We start from the raw sequence: 19,830 nt of genomic DNA, 5'->3' as shown, positions 1-19,830 counted from the left end.
TGATTTGTGGTCTCTTCCAGTAAAGGTTTCTTATTAATATTTTCAAATCTTGGTTGTTAATTTATGCTGTTTGGTGTGCTGTACGCTGTACTCGATCTAACACTTGCTTGTAATGAACAATATGTCATTTGTGCGTATAGGTCGCAATTACTGTATTTACGTGGATTAGTTAATCATCCTCATACTTTAAGGCAGATCTTGAGACTTGACAAAGAGAACCAAAGTGCGGAAATTACTCAAAGATCAAGACTAGCATAGACAGGATTTCTAAAACTTAGTTGGATACTTAAGAACCACAAAATACCCCAAGAGTTGAGGAGCAAACTAATCAACCAGTGTATCCATCCTATTATGACATAATATGGATGTCAAACCTAGACTCTAACAAAGGCAAATATAAATAAACGTGATTGGTGCGTGATTGTGCAATATTTTATTTTTATATCACAAGAAAAAACGATATTTATGAACCAATAAATTATTTAATGCATATTTATATATATAAAGTATTGTATAATAGAATCGTAACTAAAAATTTACATATTATATCACATATTTTTTAGTGCGGCCCGGCCCCTCTGGCCCCTAAGGACGCTCCGCCACTGAACGCAATAATATAACATTGGAGACCTTACGAAATTATAAACGACCAAGAGAACGACCACAGAGGCCTATGTCCAAACATGGACAATAGAAGGAAAAGAAGAAGAGTCTGTATCCGTCTTTAGAATGATTTAAAGGAAAAGCTTAATCAAAATCTAATTACTAAGATTTTTATCCTTTTTTCTGAAATTGCATTTCAAAAAATCACGCTGACGGTGTTGTACAAATTTTAGGAAATTCAAAAGGGTGCCAATAAATATTAACCCGAGATTTATAAAGGATCAAAATTCTCAAAAAAATATCAAAGAATTACATAACTAAAACTATTAAAATTTACATGTTCACTTATATACTTACTACAAAAGAGTTATATGGTCAACAAAATAAGACCATCAGGAAAAGAGTAAACTTCAAAAGATGATTTTATGTATGTATACACCGTTCTTGGGCGTCAAAGCCCTTCGGTAGGGATCTATGGGGGAGTATCACCTAGCCGCAAGCCCTTATCCCTTGCCGTACTGCTCCCTCATAGGTCGATCAGATGCCCGCATATTCCAGTCTAAGCGCCAGAATCATATTTAGAATTTTATACTGACGCGTTAGCCTTTTTGTTTTTCGATGGCCTGGGCTGGGCTTGAACTCACATACCTCACGGCGGAGTGAAGTGTGGGTCAGCCACTAGTCGCACTGAGCTATCCGATCGACAAAAAAAAATGATTTTAGTCATTACTTAAACTAAGCTATTATTGTTAGCCTGCTTACCAATATAAAGCAGTCAAATGAATATAAAAAACAGTCAATGAAATAAAATAACAAGCAACAAACTTGACCTAATAAGAAATATAAGACATATACCTAAGCAAGAAAATGTATTTGCTACATTGAATAATTAGAGGAATTCTAAGGAAATTTCATTGGAATTGTTCCCTACATGACCATTATGTAATAAATAATTACACTTTTATAAAACAAAACGTTTTATAAAACCACATTTTTATTACTTAAAGGACACAATATTATTATAAGCCATTTTGTTGTTTCAATTCCTATTAGTAGTATGGTATAACTATACCCAAACACAGACATCCAAAGTGAAAGTTATCCTCCAGCACCAAATTGTTCTACATGGTCCACATAATGTTCAGAAAAAAGTCACACTATTTTGAGAGTCGGGTTTGGGGGGGAGGGGGGGAGAAATTGGTAAATTCGTAGTTTTTTACGTTTTTCGTCAATATTTCTAAAACTGTGTGGTTTAGCATGAACAACCTTCTATAGAAAAATGTTCTACATTAAATTTTAAATAAAAAAAGGCCCTATGCCTAATCATTCTAAAATGAACGGTTCCAAAGTTACAGAGGTAGTATAGTTTTCCTTCAACACCAAATTGTTCTATATAGTACACATATTGTTCAGTAAAAAGATGGGGAGATGGGGGAGAAGTCGGTAAATTAGAAGTTTTTTTACGTTTTTCGTAAATATTTCTAAAACTATGCTTTAGCGTAAACAATGTTATATACAAAAATGTTTTATGGGCCATTCCACATTACTTCGACAACGAATATTTTACTGTGCAACATAAGAAGTACGAAAGTAAATGGTGCTAATAATTATACCAATAAACAACAATGTAATTTGCAATTTACTTTCGTTCTTCTTATTTTGCACAGTAAAATATTCGTTGTCGAAGTAATCCAAAACAGGCGTATGTTTGTGGAATAGGGTATACATAAAATTTAAAACAAAAAAGGCCCGTTACATAATTGCTATAAAATCAACGATTCCCGAGTTACGGAGGGTGAAAAGTTGAGGTTTTCGATACTTTTTATATTTTTTGGGCAATTTATAATATTACCGATGAAAGAAATTTTCTTTAACAGGATTGTGTTTTGTAAATAAAATTTGCTATTTGAGTGGCCGATGGTATGTTAGTGATAAGCTCTTGAAGAAACGTCAACCTCACCATTCAAAATCATCATCAATTGCCCAAAAGATATAAAAAGTATCGAAAACCTCCACTTTTCACCCTCCGTAACTCTGGAACCGTTAATTTTATAACAATTATGTATGAACCATTTTTGTTTTCAATTTTATGTAGTTTTAGAAATATTGACGAAAAACGTAAAAAAACTACGAATTTACCGATTTCTCCCCCCTCCCCCCCAAACCCGACGCTCAAAATGGTGTGATATAGAACATATAGAACAATTTGGTGTTGGAGGATAACTTTCACTTTGGATGTCTGGGTTATGCCATCTTTTGGATCAATTGTACCATACTATAAAATATGTCATAAAAAAATTTTGTAATCGATTTTAGACTCACATTTTCATTTCCTTACTATTTCAAATGAATAAAAATTTTTACATAACATAGAAAGTAACGCCATCTATTCACAAAACCATCTATTTAGAAAACTAGTAGCCCTATCTTTTAAGCGCCTTAAATGCCTTAAAATTCCAAATAAAGCTCAATGCATCCATGTAAAAGCTGTTGAATACTGCATTTTTATCGAGTTCTGAGGTATTCTGAAAATTTATATTTCAAATTTTGGAATATGCTTAGGTGTGTTTATAGGATGAATTGATTTTTGTATTAACCATTTACAATGCGGAAATATCGAAGTTAGTATATCTTATAATATCTGCTTTCAGATTGGCCTCCAGGTAGGTGCGATCTCTATCGTAATAAGTAGCTTAACATACTGGATCATGATACCCACTATCTGCATAGGTATACTGTTTTATGTAATGAAGATCGTATTTTTAAAAACCAGTCGAGATGTTAAGAGAGTGGAATCAGTAAGTAAGTAAAAGAACGAGGTAAAAGTATGAGAGTTAGTGCCGGCGCAAATTGATCCTAAGCGAACACAACCTGGCACCGTCGAGGTGCGTAGAGAGTTCTGCGCATCCTAATATCAGTGAATACGGTGCCAGGTCTAGCATGCTAACGTTTGTCGTCATCGGCGTACAGTTTTCTGGTGTCGTGGGACGCGTAACTCAATTCTCAGTTGCGGTTTTGTTTTCGAGATGGACGTAGAAAAGCTAACAGACTCGTTCGGAATTACTATTATTATAAACAACACTGATTGTGATTGGATTGTCCTTGCAAAAACTGCTTACCTATTACATATATTTATATCTTGTCTACATATTTTATTTTTAAGCATGAACAAGCCCGGTATGATGACACATTTTATTTGAGGGTTGTGCGATATTCACAGATATGCTTAACGGTTTTTAATGATAATGTTGTGTAGATTTAAGAAATGAACGATATTTACAAAATTTTTATACCTATAGAAAAGGGATTACGCTATCATTTGTGACATTGTATTTCTAGGCCTGGATCCCGCGTACCAACAAAAAGTTGATTATTAGCAAGCTGAAAATTTGTTAATAGCTTAACGGTGTCTCGTCAGACAAACTTTGATGTACGGGAACACTGAAACAGGGGAAGTTTTAATTGTGGAACAGGTTAAAAATTTGGAACGTCAGACTACAAAAACGTTCCATATATTTTGTCGGACAGAACTTCCAATTGATTTGTTACCATTTCATTAAACTCTCATGGAAAAATTAGACTGGTGTTTATCACTAACTGGGCATTTTAATGAGTGAAACAGGAAGAACATGTCAAATAACAGGAATCATGTTGGTTAGTAATAGCAGTCTGATTTTTGAATGAGAGTTTAATGATAGGGTAACTAATCGATTGGTTGTTATGTCCGACAAAATACATGTGACGTTTTCGTAATGTGGCGTTCCAAATTTTTAAACTGTTCCACTATTAAACCTTCCCCTGTTCCAGTGTTCCTGTACATCAAAGTTTGTCCGAATAGACACCGTTAAGCTACTAACAAATTTTCAGTTTGCCTGATCCAGGTCTATAAAGTATGTTTTGCTTTTAAAATAAAAGGTGTCCTTCATTTTGTGTAGGTTCATTTAATAAAAATAAAAGTTAAGTTTCTGTAATACTTAAGAGGCGGCATTTCGAAGACTTGCATCATATTGAAAAGATGTACCGCACGGCTCTGTAGTTAGTGTGGCTTTTGCCAATAAATCAAAGTTATGCGTTTACAAGAGCATATTATTTGAAAAATAAGGAGTACCATAATGTGTCATAATTATAATCTCCTTTATACAGATCAAAAAATTGTTTAGTATGTACTTCTAAATCCACACAATCATTGGAAAATGATTCATGGTAAAAAATATCTATTAATGACACTGTTATCGACAAAGTCGATCAATTTTAAACTTGTCATCATATATTTATTAGACTTTTGTTTATCGTTAAAAATTAAATGATGGTTGTGAATTGTATTTTTTGTGTTATTTAATATTTTAGCAAAAACACAATCAGCAAAAATCTTATTTAAAACATGCGAACCGTTTTTGCAATCACAATCAATGCAGTGTTTAACTTATGCTTGTTATTATAAAGGTATGTAGAAATAGAATACTCAGTGTAAGATATCTTTTTATGCACCCCGCTTATGATCAAATTCGATGTTTTCGAAAGTCATACCGCTACGACTACTAGGGACGTGTAACATATTTTTAAAACGTTACTAGTTACATGTACGGAACTACCGTTTTTTAGTTGCCTACTCAATTCAGTACAAGGATCAGATACATCAGTATTTTGTAATCAGTATTTGTACTCAGTACCACTGAGAACCGGCATCAATAGTAACCGTTACACGTTTGCACTTATTTTGCCCGTCTCTATTCGTCACGGCGACAGCCGACGCGCGACGGTCGGGTTAGCTTGTGTTTAATATGCGGCACGCTAGAAAAATAACTGCACAGGTCACCCGTCCCACCGGCGCAGGTTGTGACTCGCTTAGGTTCAATATGCGCCGGGACTTAGGTTAGGTTAAATTGTAGGGTCCCCATCAAGACTTAAGCAGTGATGAAATATTCTTACTTGCTTCTTCTGTACATCTTCTCCTCTACTATCTTTTCTTCTTCGTAAGGATGTAATGGCGTCATAATATGTAATGTGTTTTCTATCCAATTATACCTACTATCTTATTTTAATTTTAATTATTCTAATTGTATAAAAGTAGTAACCTTTGCATCTGGGGCTTTTCGTCTTGCTCGTATTACGATAGATGTCACTGTTTTGCGTCTCAAAAGGTGGATTCATTGCATCGGGATGTTTTCCCTTAAATAGGCAGGGTTTGTTGATTTTGGTTTAGAGTTGTGACTGCATAGCTCCACTGAGGATGCATAGATACTGAAATAGCTATATGGAGACGGTGGTCCAACTCTGGTGGTCTCTCAAATGAAAACAAGAACTGCCTTTATCTTTTTCATCTTTACTCAGATTTGTGTACCTGAAACTGTGTTTCGGTCCTTTTTCTAGACCAAAAGAAGGTAAATACGTGGCCTAAGTGTCCTTTATTTGCTTTCTTCTATAATCGTCGTATCTTGTGCTTATATATTGTAAAAGCCGGAGATACGGGATGCAGCCAGAAAGCAGTTTCTTAACGAAAAGTCTTGGATTCAAATTATTGTTTATTCTTTTTATTTCAATTATTCTAATTGCATCTGGGGCTTTTCGTCTTTCTTGTGTTACGAGAGATGTCGCTGTTTTCCGTCTCAAAAGGTGGATTCATTGCTTTGCGACGTTTTCCTTTAAATAGGCAGGGTTTGTTGATTTTGTTTTAGAGTTGTGACTGCATACCTCCACTGAGGATGCATAGATGCTGAAATAGCTATATGGAGATGGTGGTGTAACTCTGAATAAAATGAAAACAAAAGCAGCCTTTATCTCTTAAGTTCCTTAATTTATTTTGGATAATTCAGGCCCTTCAGTCAAAGCTTAATAACTGGTGTACAATTCCATTTTGTTTTCTTAGCGCCTTTGGTCAACATATATTTCGGCTCTTCAGACAAATGCTCCATCGTTTTGAGAGATACTGATAGGGTAATTTCGTACCTCTTTTCTGATATTAAGAGGTGCAAGCTAAGTTTAAGTCACAATGAATACAACTTAGCAAGCTAATCTTCAATATTGCCTTTCTAAGAAATATCATATTTAGTTGGTATATCCATATTTTAATTCTTATACTCTCTTTTTAGCTCGAAGTCCCATTTTTACTCATCTAACAGCTACACTTCAAGGACTGACTACTATAAGAGCATTCAAAGCTGAAGAAATACTAAAAACTGAATTTGATAGGTACCAAAATCATCATAGCGCAGCATTTTTCATGTATCTCGGGGCCAATAGGACCTTTGGTTTCTGGTTGGACTTTATATGTGTTATATACATTGGCTTGGTAATATTGTCGCTGATTTTCGTTGAAAGAGGTAAGTGAATAGATCACTAGGCACATATATACGTTCTGTAGATGAGGCAGGGTGAGGCAGATAAACCGCCTATTAGAAATATCTCGAGAACTAAAGGCAACAGAATCATGAAAATTGGAATGAAGTGGTTTTGAAGAGTGATCTATTTAATGAAAATGTTTCCATTTATTTGCTACTTTTGGTTATACTGGAAGTGGCTTACCTATAACTTCGTTTTTTTAAATGGGACACCTTATATAATTTTACATTTTTGGAGTCTCCTCGATGTTTTATTTCTTAAAATATAAGGTTTTGTAATGTTATACAGGATATTTTAAAAGATAATGATGTTTTTTTATTAATTTCATAGCAATATCCACAATAGTAGAATTGTAGTAGTTTGACATGAAAAACTCTACTTACATTCATATGATTTTTAATATAGTCTACTGTTGTTAAGAATTATTATTAGTTTAGTTAAATTTTTAATTTTAGTATACTGCCGTGCTAAGCCCAGAGGCGGGAACTGATTTTTTATGGAAAATGAGATTTTTGTATTTTTAGGTAAAATAGGGTATTTAGTGTATATTTATAAAGTTTTTGGAGTTGTAGAAGCATTATATTTTAAATAAAATTGCAATTTTGTTAGCGGTATCTACACTTTTCAGTTAAAATACTAAATACTAAATATATAAAATACTATGGCATTTTGACGGTATCTGCTACAGTTGCCGTCCATATACCTTAGCATATTGCACTTACCGCTAATCTACTTTCAAGAATGCTACGCCTACATTTAGAAACCGCCAAATCGCCTTAGTATTACAAAGTAAATTCGGCCTAACTTTACAATAAATTATTGTGTTAGTTAAAAGAGTTGTGTGTGTGTGTGTGTTCACAAAGAGGGGATGGCATTAGATAGTTAGTAAAAGAAATAATTAGCGAGGATGGTAAGAAAATTTCGAGTTTATTATATCTATTGAAATGTATTTTCATTTTTGTTTATAATATTTCAAGAATTAACCTAAATTATGTTGTCCTAAACAATATGAATCTGCCCCAAGTGGATGATTTTTTATATCTTGAATTAGGCAGTAAGAGATTTTCATATTTAAAAAATATGTCTTTTTTTTAATTAGGTTTTAAAAACTTAATAATATATCCACACGCTGTCCACAAACATTTTTAGAAAAAGAGACTTAAAATAGGTATTATGTTTTTTTAGAAAATCAAGTAGAGTCGAGTAAGAGTTGTGAACTACGAGGTGATACCACTGAAGACAATATTGTAGAAAGAGAAAAATTTATTGTAAAGCAATTACAAGAAGTGAAAAAAAAACTATGTTCAGCCTATACAGGCGCAAGGTTTGTTCCATACTTTGTTTCAAGGTTTGTTTCAGTTTTCTGTATGTTTAAACCCTTTGTTGGTCGTACATGGGATTAGAATTAGCAGTCCCATTGATTGCATTTTTTTTTTGTTTAAATACAAGCTAATATCATTGTTTAACTAGATAATGTCTAGTAGTCTAGTTATACAATGCTATTATAGATACGGGATTGTAGATTTGGGATCTTTATTTAATCTTTTGAGAATACTTTACGTAAGTTTTATACAAAAATGCTGGTTTTATTGCTTTATAAATTTTCTAAGAATGCGTCAGGTACCTGGATAATAATCCAAAAATTTGTTTGTATATTTTAAAAATCTTATATATCCCATAATTAGGTATTTTTCGGTCTAAAAGACAATGGTCACCATATTTTAATCATAACATATAACTAGTTTGTACTACAATACAACTAATAAAATGTTAAAATTTGCCCTAATTACTGTAAATTATGGTATTTTCCCAAATATAATATTGTGAAATACCCAATAATATAACAATACATAATACTATTAGGGTAGGTGTCGGCGATCATAAAAATCTTGAACCTCTATAATAAATAACTCAGGCCTGTCGTAAAATAGCAAACCTTTGTCGCTAAGAAAGAAAATAAAAATAGCTGAGAAAGTCAAAAGTATGGTTTACAAGTACAATCACATTCACAGTTGAAGAATTCTTTAAAACGCTTCAGCAGATGTTTAAACATCTATAACAATCTGAACGAATTCTGTTTAGTATAAGTACAGTTCTGCCCAAATTATTAGACGCACCATAAAAGATTTTATAAAAAATGTTAATTATGAGGTAATACCATTGTATTGTAATACTAAATAGGTTTTGTATAATATGTACCAGACACAAATTATGTTGTTTGGTGGTCTATTAAATTGTCTATATTGAATCACAAATAGAACATTAATATTAATGAACCAATATGTATTTATTGACTCTTGAAAGAAACAGATATAACTACAACTGAATATTGTCAATTTGTTGTTGTCATATTGTAGCTCAACAAAATAATAACATTTAATAGTACTTTAATTATTTCAATTTAATAAACTAATACACACAAAAGCTTTTTATTTCATATCAATCACAACTGTAAACCACATACCGCTAATAGGCTTAGTTTTATAGAAAGTTTGGATAAAACGTTTTAGCGGTATCTACCTCTTTTTATATAAAACTTTGTTTTAAAATATAATTAATGGTTCCCTTAATAAACTGGGGCATATATCCATGCATAAAAACTATTAGCTAGTCCATAAATCCCTTACGGGCCAAAATTTTAGCACTCAATTTTGAAATCGATTTTGCCACCATTTTGTGAAATGTTAGTTACCGCCTTTGGGCCTAGCACGGCAGTATACAGGTTTGGTCGAAACTCGGAAGGAATATTTTCTGAGTTTTGTTAAATGGAACATCCTGTATTCTATGCGGAATTGTAATGAAATGATATTTTACGGTAATTTTTAATTTCTTAAGCATTCCTAACTGCTTTAGTTTGTGAGATATTGGTGATTCAAGCCAAACATTAATATAATATTTAATTAATAAAAATATAATAAAATATTAATATAAATTAATATATAATTGCAACAAAAAATGCTTAAAATTTTATTAAATTGGGCGTAAAAATATTCAAACACAAATAATTTTACGGAAGTAAATACATATTAGTCCAGACTGATCCTTAAAATTAACAATAATGGTTGAGCTATCAAAATACCTACGTAGTTAAGATTGCTGCCGCGATTAACAATTGACCACAAATTAAAGCAGTTAGGTATAGGGAATGCTTAAGAAATAAAAAATAGAATAAAGAATGTAAAAATATACAGGGTGTCCCATTTAAAAAAACGAAGTTATAAGCAACTTCCGGTATAACCAGAAGCAGCAAATAGATGAACATATTTTCATTAAATAGATCACTCTTCAAAACCGCTTCATTCCAATTTTCATGATTCTGTTGCCTTTAGTTCTCGAGATATTTCTAATAGGCCGTTTATCTGCCTTACCCCGTCCTAATTTAACCTAACCTTTTCACCTGAGGTTGTGAAATCGAGCCCGAAGTCGGATGAAACAAAGATTTCGTCAACGGCATAAGGATGGGGAAGCACAAGTAGGGCAAACACCCCATTAAAGATCTACCTACAGCAATATACCGTAGTCAACCAGTCATGGCAATGCTCGATACTAAAATCAATTTCGAAGTAAGTCCTCTGATCCGCTCTCTGGGGAGAGCACATTTTTAAGTTCATCAAAGATATTAAACTGCAGAAAAGTGCAGAAAGAATATCAAGATAGGCACACGGAACGACAAAACCTTATAAAAAAACAACAAAAATCACAAGAATATGGGATCAAATTAATCGTATCACCCAAGATTCTTCTTCTTAAAGTTCCGCTCCTATCGGAGATTGAAATCATTCTGGCAATTATAATTTTGTTGGTTACGCGCCGGAATAGTTCAATTGAACTGCATCCAAACCATTCACGGAGATTGCGTAGCCACGAGATTTTACGTCTTCCTACGCTTCTTCTGCTTTTGATTTTGCCCTGCATTATATTCCTTAATAGTTCGTATTTTTCACCTCTCATGATGTGCCCCAAGTACTCCAACTTCCTGATTTTTATGGAATTTAAAACTTCGCATTGTTTTCCTAGTTGTTCGAGCACTTGTGCGTTTGTTTTACGATCTGTCCATGATATTTTCAGAATACGTCTATAACACCACATTTCGAATGCTTCCAGGTTTTTAATGTGGGATTGTTTTAGTGTCCATGCCTCAACCCCATACAAAAGGGTGGAGAAAATATAACAACGAAGCATTCTTATCCGGAGCGTTATATTGATATTGCGATTACAGAAAAGTTTCCTCATTCTGTTAAAAATGGATCGTGCAATTTCAATGCGGCATCTTATTTCTTTTGTCTGATCAGTATCTTCTGTGATCCATGCTCCAAGGTATTTGTACGAAGATATTTGCTCAATTTCTGTATTATCCAGTACTAGTCTAACTCTGATGTTTTGTGCTTTTGTAAATACCATGAACTTGGTTTTCTTCAAATTTATTTTTAGTCCATAATCGTTGCAATGTATATTTAGTTGTTGAGCAAGGTGTTGCAATTCTTCTAGTGTTCCCGCTAAAAGTACGGTATCGTCAGCATATCTTATATTATTAAGTGGCTCACCGTTTATTATTAGGCCCTCATTGACTTCGGCCAACGCTAATTCTGAGATGGCTTCACTATATAAATTAAATAACAATGGTGATAAAATACACCCTTGGCGCACCCCACGACGAATCTGGATATCCTCAGTCAGTTCATTTTCAACTTTCACTTTTGCTGTCTGATTCCAATAGAGGTTACATATAATTCTAATGTCTCTACTGTCTATGTTTTTATTTAACAAAATTTCTTTAAGACGACTATGCTGCACTTTGTCAAATGCCTTCTCAAAATCAATGAAACAGGCATATACTTCCTGATTCATATCTAGGCATCTCTGCGAAAGAACACTTACTGCAAACAGTGCGTCCCGTGTTCCCAGACCTTTCCTAAATCCCATTTGTGTATCACTTATGCCTTCGTCTAATTTCTTATGTATTCTATTGTGAATCACTTTTAAAAACAATTTCAAGACATGACTCATTAAGGCTATGGTGCGATGTTCATTGCACTCCTTTGCATTGGTTTTTTTGGGTAGCAGTATAAATGTCGATTGGAGCCATTCTTTAGGTATTATACCTGTTATATATATGGTGTTAAATAAATCCAAAAGAAGGTCAATAGATTCAGTATCCACAATTTTGAGTAATTCGATAGGAACTTCATCAGGCCCGGGAGATTTACCACTTTTAGCTTGTTTCATTGCATATTCGACTTCTTCTCGTATAATGTCAGGTCCAGTATCATCTTTAAATTCTTTTGGTGCTTCTGTTCTCTCTTTGTCTTCAAAAAGCTGTGCTATATATTGTGTCCATCTCTGTATTTTCTGGTTTATATCTGTAATAAGTGCACCACTTTCTCTTAGTTGCCTAGTTTGAAGTGTTTTTTCATTCCGGTTAGTTCTCTAATTCTTTTATGCATGGTAAAAAAGTCATATTTTTTCTCAAATTCTTCCAGTTCTTGGCACTGCTCATGTAACATTCTCTCTTTAGCTTCTTTTATTTTCTTTTTAATTAATCTATCGGTTACATTATAATTGGATTTTTTGTTTTGAATGATTTTCTTTCATTCATTAATAATAGTATCTCTTCAGTCATCCAGTCTTTATGTTTTCTTTTCTTTGGTTTTAAGTTTTCACTCGCTGTTTTAATTACTGCTTGTTTTATATTTTCCCATTTCTGATCAATGTCATAGCTACTTTTATTCAGTTCTTGGGCAATATGTAAATTTTTAGTAAGAGTTTTTACAGTTTGTTCCTTTATTTGTGGTTCCCTTAATCTCTTAACATCAATTCTACTTTGCGTGGGTTTTTTAATCAGCTTTAATTTGATTCGTAATGTGACTACTATGGGGTTATTGCCTGAACCGATATCTGCTCCAGGGTAAGTTTTAGCAGAAAGTATAGAATTACGAAATCTTTTTCTAATGAGGACAAAGTCAATTTGATTTCGGATTGTTCTATTGGTTGTGTCTCCGGGAGATTTCCATGTATACAATCTTCTTTTTGGTAGCTTAAAGAGTGTGTTAGCTATTACAAATTCTTCCATCTGACAGAATTGTATTAAACGGTCACCACGCTCATTTCTATGTCCTAGACCATATTCACCCACATATCCATCCACTCTTCCCTGGCCAACTTTGGCATTGAAGTCGCCCATTACTATTGTAGTGTGATGTCTCTTCATTGACTTTAAGACTTGTTCCATATCATGGTAAAATAGTTTAATTTCGTCTTCCTCTTTATCTGCCGTCGGAGTATAAACTTGAATAAAATTCACTATACCTTTCTTAGACTGAAGTTGTAATGATACGATTCTATCAGAATAAGGAGTAAAACTTACTACAGAGTAGTTGACCTTTTTTGCAACTAAGATAGCAACACCATAGCGATGATTAGTCTCGTTGTTACCTGAATAATACATGGTTCCATTATTTGTTGTTTGTTTGCCTGGACCTGGCCACTGTACGTCACTTATACCTAGAACATCAATTTGGAGGTTTTCCATTTCAAGGAGTACGTTCGCTAATTTACCACTTGCATATAGACTTCTGACATTCCAGGTTGCTACTTTTAATGTCTTAAATGCACAGGGATTTCTCTGGTTGACGACCTGGGAGGCCCTGTGGTCTACAGCTATTCCTCCCCTGCCGGATCTTGGATTCCGTGGTCCATAATCAGTAAGTCTGTTTACTGTTTTTGTCATTTGCCATTCATGACTTTACTAGGGGTACTCTACGAGTCTGTAATGCAGTGGTTCCCCGTTGCCTTCTGCATCCTTGCGCCGTTTACCTATTAATTTCGGTTCATCCGCCTTTAGGGCCAGCTTTAGGACCCAAGATTACAAAATGCATTACTAACTTCCTAAAGATAATCCATAAAACATCTTACGAGCTGTATGAAAGTTAAATTCTCCTAAACCCGTTCGGGTTTATATAATAGGTTTGTTCTAGCATCAGTTTCAAACGGTTTGAAACCATCAGCGAATAGTGGACCAGCGCGAGTAGAGGGGATAGCACTGGTGACTGTATTATGATTTCTCATTGACCAACTGTTTGCTGACGGTTTTTGACTAGTTTGACTGTTTGCTAGAACAAACCTATTATGTTGTTGGTGCAAGAGAGGCTTTGTTCTTATTTCAGAAGAAGCAGAGACGTCAACTGCGACGTATACTCATGTCTTGTTGATTACGAGAAAATGTTTGATCAAGGAAAGAACAGCCAAGATTTCACTAAAATTAGAAACATTTACTGGAATCAGAACGCAAATCTTAGAGTTAGACGTGAACATACAGAACGTGTGAAAATCATGCGTCGAGTGAGGCAAGACTGTATGTTTTCTGCTCTAATGTTCAATCTTAACTCTGAAAGAATATTTATCAAAGCTTTGCATGAAACTGAAAAAATGTATTCTACTAAACTGGTACCGGCTTAACAACATCAGTAATGCAGATAACACCATAGTATTTGCAGACAGCCTAGAAGACCTTCAAATCCTTATTAACCCTCCGTTAGTCGTGCGGTCTACAATAGTAGACCACTCTCCTTTAAGTGGTGGCCAATTGCAGAAACTCCCCCATCTCGCTTAGTAGTTGTCACTAATACTTCTAACTTACTCTTCAGTTTGCTCCGCCGATCTGTTTGCATTATTTTTTACCATTATTCAAAGAGCACTGGTCTACAACCGAAGACCGCGCGCTACTAAGCGCGTTCCAGTTTTTAGTTGTATATATAAAGCTAATATGTAGTCTGCTGTGTATATAAAGCTAATAACATAAATGAAAAAGTTTCAAGAAGCTACTCCATTGAAAAGTTTGCATGGCAACTAATCAAACTGCAAATTGAATATGGATCAACTATACCTTCCCTGCTAAGAACTTAGACAACGAGCTCGCGAACTGCTCGGAGTTCAAGAAGTCGTACCCAATCCCCCTAATATTTCAACAAGTTACGAGGGACGATGTTGTATTTGTGTAGGAATTTGTAATATGTCAACAAGAAGGTCATGCTGAAGATGTGACAAATTTGCATGCAAGGATCATCTCAGGGATATTTGCACTGAATGTTTAACGGACTAAAATTGTGTCATTTTGACCATTTAATAGTTTTGTTTTGTTTTACTTTTTAGTTCTATTCTTTATTATTCATCCCCGTTGGTCATTCTATATGTTCAAAGATAAAAAATATTTGTGTTTTTATTTAATTGAGCTTATTGTTGTGACCATTTTCATTTACTTATAAAGACACAAAAAATCTTGACCTCTTTTTTAATTTTACCACTGTCAAAATGAGAAAAGTCAAGGAACCAAACATATCTAATATCGAAATACGGATATAAGTAAACATGCTATTAACAATTAATTTGTTAATTTTGTCAAAATCCGATATTATACGACACAAAAATATTGGTCTACAATCGTAGACCGCGCGACTAAGCTCGTCAGCAATAACCGCGCCTAACGTCCCAGGCAACCAAGTGACGTCATATAACGTTGAGGAAACGTCAGTTTTTGGTTGAATATAACACGTGTTTGAACATTACGTCATATAGACGTCGTTTGTAGATGATTTTAAATACGTAAGGTCAATGACGTTAAAATTACGTTTAAAAAACGTTTTAATTTCAGACAGCCTAAGTATGACGTCACAAAATTGGGAGGAGCTTGCTTGTTTGTATTCTTCTTCTTTGAGTGCCTCTCCTATCGGAGATTGGATATCATTAGGGCGATTCTAATTTTATTTACTGCTGTTTTGAACAATTCGTTAGTGGTACAGCCAAACCACTCTCTCAAATTTCTCATCCAGGACATTCTTCTACGGCCTGGATTTCTTCGTCCTTGGATTTTTCCTTGCATTATGTTTTGTAGGAATGTGTACTTTTGTCCCCTCATCAGGTGGCCTAAGTATTCAAGTTTTCTCTTTTTTATATTCAGTAGAACTTCTGGCTTGTTATTTATTCTGCGTATTACTTCTTCATTTGTAATTTTATCCACCCAACTTATTCTTAGTATACGGCGGTAGCACCACATCTCAAACCACATTGTATTGACTCCAAACAATTTCGTTTAGGTATAACGCTAAATGTTCATAAGAAATTTCTCATTTATTGTTTACGCGGTTTGTGTCTTGTGTGATAAAATAAGACTTATCATTTAGATATCTAGTTGAAGAAACGTGTTAATTAAGAGATTTTTATGCGTTTTTGCTCAGTGAGTTAGTTTAATGCAGTAATTCTTCTTGACAACTATTTGAGGTTATGTTTATTTGTTTTTAATTAAGCGTTAAATGAAGATATTAAGACAGCGTTAAATTAAGATATTAAGTATGCTGGATAATTTGTTAATAAATTACTTATTAGTTTCATATATATGTTGTTTCAGTTTTGACACAGTAAGTAGGTATATATAACTAGTGAAAATTCTATAACGTGAGGGCTGGTACAATCATGCAGAATCAATGTTACTTCCCAGGCAACCAACTGACGTCATATAACGTCAAGGAAACGTCAGTTTTGATTGAATATATACACGTATTTGAAAATTACGTCATATAGACGTCTTTTGTAGGTGACTTTAAATACGTAAGATTAATGACGTTAAAGTAACGTTTAAAAAATGTTTTCTTTTCAGACAGTTTAAGTCTGACGTCACAAAATTGGGAGGAGCTTGTTTGTATTACTCCAAACAATTTCGTTAAATAATTTTCATAAGAAATTTCTCATTTATTGTTTACGTGGTTTGTGTCTTGTGTGATAAAATAAGACTTTTCGTTTAGATATTTAGTTGAAGAAACGTGTTAATTAAGAGATTTGTATTCGTTTTTGCTCAGTGAGTTAGTTTAATGCAGTATTCTTCTTGACAACTGTTTGAGGTTATGTTTATTTTCTGTTAATGAACTAATTATGTGTTATCGACTTTTATCGAGTAATTTGTTAATAAATTATTTATTAGTTTGTATGTTTTTTCAGTTTTGACACAGTAAGTAGGTATACTTATATAAATAGTGAAAATTCTATAATGCGAGGCTGGTACAATCATGCAGAATCAATGTTAGATTACTTCTAATGCACAAGCGATCTTAAACAAATAGTAGTATATCTTCATCTACACATGAGACGTAGACCTATAGGTTTCATGTTACCTATTTTTTATACTACCTATTTTGAAACATCTGAAAGAGGTCACTTTTTGAAAGTATTAAAGACGTGAATATTACCGACGTATATAAGACGTCACCTTTTAGACGTTTTAAAATCGTCACAATTATGACGTCAAATCGATGAGACAAATACACGTGATTTTCAACGTCGATACTACGTCATAGAAACACGTCAATTGGTCATTTTTATGACGTGTTATCTACGTTATAAAAACGTCGTTTGGTTGCCTGGGTTCTAGCGCACAAGCGATCTTAAACAAGTGGTAGTATATTTTCGACGCATGGGACGTAGGCCTATAGGTTTCATGTTACCTATTTTTTATACTATTTTGAAACATCTGAAAGGTCACTTTTTGAAAGTATTAAAGACGTGATTTTACCGACGTATAAAGGTCGTCATCTTTTTGACGTTTGAAAATCGTCACAATCTCGACGTGAAAAAAACGTAAGTACGATTACGTTTTAAAATCGTCACAATTATGACGTCAAATCGATGAGACAAATACACGTGATTTTCAACGTCGATACTACGTCATAGAAACACGTCAATTGGTCATTTTTATGACGTGTTATCTACGTTATAAAAACGTCGTTTGGTTGCCTGGGTTCTAGCGCACAAGCGATCTTAAACAAGTGGTAGTATATTTTCGACGCATGGGACGTAGGCCTATAGGTTTCATGTTACCTATTTTTTATACTATTTTGAAACATCTGAAAGGTCACTTTTTGAAAGTATTAAAGACGTGATTTTACCGACGTATAAAGGTCGTCATCTTTTTGACGTTTGAAAATCGTCACAATCTCGACGTGAAAAAAACGTAAGTACGATTACGTTTTAAAATCGTCACAATTATGACGTCAAATCGATGAGACAAATACACGTGATTTTCAACGTCAGTCCTACGTCATATAAACACGTCAATTGGTCATTTTTATGACGTGTTATCTACGTTATCAAAACGTCGTTTGGTTACCTGGGGTAGAGTTAACAAAATCACGTATTAGTCAAGAATGTCGACTGAATATAAACATTAGACAGACAGATCTTATGATAATCAGCAAGAAAAAGATCTCTATAACAGAAAATTAATGGATCAATAACAAATATATTAAAGCGAGCATCGAAAAAACTAGATAGACCTTCAACCGGATGGATGTTAAGAGTTACAACCGCTTTCTTGGGATCAAAGTAAGAATGCTGTGATTGTATGTTTTCTCTGTTCTCTTTTGTGTTTTTGAATCGTGGGCCTGAAAAGAAGATATGTCCAGAAGATTGGAACCATTTGAGATGTGGCCATATTGGAAAATACTTAAGATCCCGTGGACTAACCGAGTCACGAATGAGGAGGTCCTCAGAAAAATAAAGAAAAACACATTATGCGAAATGAATCCAGATGTGCCCTCCCACAAGCCATCCTGCAAGGAAAAATATTTGGAAAGCTAAGTCCAGGAAGAAGAATAAAATCCTGGTTAAATAAATCTTAACCTAGTTCAACACATCATAAGGTAAAGATTGCCCTGATGGTCGCCAATATTCGTTAAATATATGCACATGAAGAAGAGGAGCAACGTTTGAAGATCTGTTTGTTTTTTTTTCGATACTTAATGTAATGGGATATTGATACGTCAAGATAATTTCTATTTTTGTGATTTAAAATTTTTGTAAACAATTAAATATTATTTTTAGAAACATTTGGAGGAAATATTGGTCTTGCCCTCACTCAAACCTTAGCTCTGACGGGAACGTTTCAGTGGGGGATGCGACAATGGTCTGAACTCGAAAACCAAATGACTTCCGTGGAAAGGGTCCAAGAATACGCTGACTTAAAACACGAAGAAGATAATTATACTGTAGAACCAGCTGCGACGTGGCCAGATCAAGGAAAAATAGAATTTAAAAATATGTCTCTTCAGTATTCACCCGACGATCCTCCCGTTCTTAAGAATCTCAGTTTTGTTATCCAACCTTCTGAGAAGGTGGGTATAGTTGGAAGAACAGGTGCAGGAAAGTCTTCGCTAATTCAAGCTGTTTTCCGGTTGACTCATATCGATGGTAGCATACTTATTGACGATATAGATACAAAATCTGTTGCTTTGAAAAAGCTCAGATCTAAAATTTCTATTATTCCTCAAGAACCTGTTCTGTTCTCTGGAACATTGAGAAATAATTTGGATCCTTTCGATGAGTATAAAGATGAAGTAAGTATATGACCTTTAAAAAATGGTTAGATAATCGTTACCAGTTAAATAATTGTAACTCTGAAATATTGTGTATACATATTAGTCGCAGTATTTTATATCATGTCATCACGTCTCCTATCAATGATTACTACTAACTTTTAAGAATTGCTTGTAGTTAATGAATCCTCATTAACTGGATATCATCATCATTATCTTTACTCTATCTAGAGATGCTATGAAGAGTGATATTAAAGAGTTTAGTCTCCTTAAAATTTTTGACCATGACACTCTCCTTCTTCCCACATCTCTTTCTCCTCTTAACTTTTCTCTGTCTTATCAATCTTAGTATTTCGTTTCGCTGTCCACTCATTACGTCCCAAATATTGTAACTTTCTTATCTTTTTTGTATTTATCACTTCGTACTCTTTAAAATATGTCATAAGGATATTGAATAAACCCAATTCAGATTCCGTAGAGAAGTAGGTACCCGTGAAGCTCTCTGTGCATTTAACGTACTTATCCACAGATG

General features: G+C 33.9%; 1 protein-coding gene across 1 annotated transcript in view; it reads left to right on the top strand.

Annotated features, from left to right (window-relative positions):
* LOC126892960 (ATP-binding cassette sub-family C member 4-like) overlaps positions 1-19,830 on the top strand; it is a 94,520-nt gene that overhangs the window by 61,876 nt on the left and 12,814 nt on the right. The window contains exons 8-10 of the mRNA XM_050662899.1: positions 3,255-3,405; positions 6,693-6,923; positions 18,808-19,319. Coding sequence (XP_050518856.1) covers positions 3,255-3,405; positions 6,693-6,923; positions 18,808-19,319 — 894 coding nt within the window. The remainder of the gene's footprint in view (positions 1-3,254; positions 3,406-6,692; positions 6,924-18,807; positions 19,320-19,830) is intronic.

Source organism: Diabrotica virgifera, chromosome 9 (assembly GCF_917563875.1).
Source record: "Diabrotica virgifera virgifera chromosome 9, PGI_DIABVI_V3a".
Lineage (NCBI taxonomy): Eukaryota > Metazoa > Arthropoda > Insecta > Coleoptera > Chrysomelidae > Diabrotica > Diabrotica virgifera.
This window is presented reverse-complemented; position numbering and strand designations above follow the sequence as displayed.